The following is a 2,849-nucleotide window of genomic DNA, read 5'->3' as shown; positions in this document are numbered from 1 at the left end:
TTTTTTTCTTTTTTTTTGAGACCAAGTCTCACTCTTGTCCCCCAGTCTGGAGTGCAATGGTGCGATCTCAGCTCACTGCAACCTCTGCCTCCTGGGTTCAAGTGATTCTCCTGCCTCAGGCTCCCGAGTAGCTGGGATTACAGGTGCACACCACCACGCCCAGCTACTTTTTTGGATTTTAAGTAGAGACGGGGTTTCACCATGTTGGCTAGGCTGGTCTAGAACTCCTGACCTCAGGTGATCCACCCACCTTAGCCTCCCAAAGTGCTGGGATTACAGGCTGAGCCACCACGCCCAGCCGACTGCTGTTAATCATTTTAGAATCTAAGCTCCCACACTGGAAGGGAGAAAAGGCATAAAGGAGGAGGTAGTGTTGACGTGTGTCAAATGCTGATAAATCAAGACTTTTGGTAAGAGGAACAGACCACTGGATTTAACAACATGGAAGTCACTGTGAGCTGTTTTGACTAGAGCTGTTTCGATGGGATGATGGATGCAAAGGTCTGACTGCAGCTGACAGAAGGAAAAGTGAGAGATAAATTGGAGGTAGCAGATATAAAAGACCCTTGCAAGGATGTTGCCAAAATAAGTTGCAAGGAAATGGAACAATGGTATCAGTATCCTATCTTTTTTTTTTTGAGATGGAGTCTCGCTCTGTCGCCCAGGCTGGAGTACAGTGGCACGATCATGGCTCAGTGCAACCTCCTCCTCACAGGTTCAAGCAATTCTCATGCCTCAGCCACCCGAGTAGCTGGGACTACGGGCACACGCCACCACACTCAGCTAATTTTTGCATTTTTAGTAGAGATGGGCTTTCACCAGGCTGGTCTCAAACTCCTGACCTCAGGTGATGTATCCACCTCAGTCTCCCAAAGTGCTGGGATTACAGCTGTGAGCCACTGCGCCCAGCCAAGTATCTTACTTCTTACGTACTACTATACACACAAACACACTACTATATACACTAAAAATTTACAAGTTAACCACCTTTATCAAAATCCTGAAAAACAGTACTTGCGTTGATACTTGTATTCACTGGGAATAAAATAAACTTTATTTTAACATGGCAAGTCAGATACCACCTTTATCAAAATTCTGATAAAACATTACTTCAGCTGATACTTGTATTCACTAGGAATAAAATAAACTTTATTTCAACATGGCAAGTCAGATACTCACATTCAAAGAGGGAAACACCTGTGAATCACTGTTGCAATCTAAGTTTTCATTTTTTGTTGTCCAACAGTTGTCATTCTTGAAATAATGACAAAAGTCTTCATCAACACTAAGTTTATGTTTTTGGAACAGCTCCTATATAAGGTAAAATTCTATGTTATAATTTATTCCCACACTTCTTATCCTAGAATATATATAAAAGTTAATGTCTAAATAATACCAAAAGTTATATTCAGTTTGAAATACCTGGAAATATGAGGTAGAATAAAATACCAAATAAAAACTGTTTTGCATATAATTTTAATATAATTGAGATAATCATAATCTTTTAGCCATTCCAGTGTGTTCAGATACAGTAACACATGACACAAGCATACTTACAGTAAGAAAATTGACTAAGATACTACAAGGAAATAGTTTCCAGAGAAATAAAACATACTTTGTTCTGGGGCTACTTGTATTTTATCCCATGTGTAAGAGATTTTACAGAGAAAGAAAGCAGCATTCAACTACAAAAAAGAGAAAGCAAACAGTAAGATACAGCAAAGGTAGCTGAGTGCAGAGGAAACGCTCATTTACACAACTACCTGAGGTTCCTGGCATCCTTGAAGGGATGATGAATGAACCAGGCTCCTTAATGGCAGCTCCCAGCTCATCAAAAAAAGTGGAATTGGCTCCCACAGACCAAATATGGGACAATTTGAGCAAAATAAATAAAAACAGTAATAGATTATAACCTATATAACAAAGTAAAAATCAACGAGTCCAACCTGATGACTGACAGGTAAGACAGATTGGTTAGGGGAGTAGAGGGAGTGCATCCTTATAGTAGAATGTTAATAAATGAAGAAGAAAGTATGGAACTAGTAAATCACCATTCAGCAATCAGCATAGTAATGACTGACTCATCAGGCAAGAATCATGAAAGGATGCTAAAACAAGTGGCTGAAGGTTTGATGAAAACCACAAGATATTTACATAGTTTCAAAAGTATTTCCTCACAAGTTGTTGTTAATAACAAAGAGAAAAGTAGTAACTTTGGAATGGAAAAATCTTGCAGACACCTCCTTGACCAACTGACCAAATTAACATCACCAAAAATGAGACAAATCAGTATTCTATGGTATTCCTGCCAAAAATATATAACTTGAATCTGATCATGAGTAAACATCAGAAATATTCAAATTGAGGGGCATTTTGCAAAAATAAATGGCTTGTACACTTCAAAACTATCAATGCCATGACATACCAAAAAGGGGGGAAAATCCAGATTATCAGGAACTAAAAACAAAAACAAGGAAAGGAAATGAAATGTGAACCTGAATTGGTTCCTGTACGGGGGGTGGGGTGTGTGTGCAGGGGGGCCTGCTAAAAAAGACAATATTGGGCCGGGTGCGGTGGCTCACGCCTGTAATGTCAGCACTTTGGGAGGCGGAGGCGGGTGGATCACCTGAGGTCAGGAGTTCAAGACCAGCCTGGGCAACATGGTGACACCCCATCTCTACTACAAATACAAAAATTAGCTGGGAGTGGTGGCACGTGCCTGTAATCCCAGCTTCTCAGGAGGATGAGGCAGGAGAATCACTTGAGCCCAGGAGGCGGAGGTTGCAGTGAGCTGAGATTGCGCCACTACACTCCAGCCTCAGAGACAGAGCGAGACTCTGTCTCAAAAA

The 2,849-nt window shown here is 40.8% G+C and overlaps 1 protein-coding gene across 2 annotated transcripts in view; it reads right to left on the bottom strand.

The window, feature by feature from the left end:
* Positions 1 to 2,849, bottom strand: part of TMEM87B (transmembrane protein 87B) — a 68,755-nt gene that overhangs the window by 53,742 nt on the left and 12,164 nt on the right. For both annotated transcript variants that reach the window (XM_017856216.1, XM_017856215.1), the window contains exon 4: positions 1,180 to 1,311. In XM_017856216.1, the coding sequence (XP_017711705.1) occupies positions 1,180 to 1,311 (132 nt within the window). The remainder of the gene's footprint in view (positions 1 to 1,179; positions 1,312 to 2,849) is intronic.

Source organism: Rhinopithecus bieti, unplaced genomic scaffold (assembly GCF_001698545.2).
Source record: "Rhinopithecus bieti isolate Rb0 unplaced genomic scaffold, ASM169854v2 scaffold_42219, whole genome shotgun sequence".
Lineage (NCBI taxonomy): Eukaryota > Metazoa > Chordata > Mammalia > Primates > Cercopithecidae > Rhinopithecus > Rhinopithecus bieti.
The sequence above is the reverse complement of the archived record's forward strand: the minus strand, read 5'-3'. Positions and strand labels throughout refer to the sequence as shown.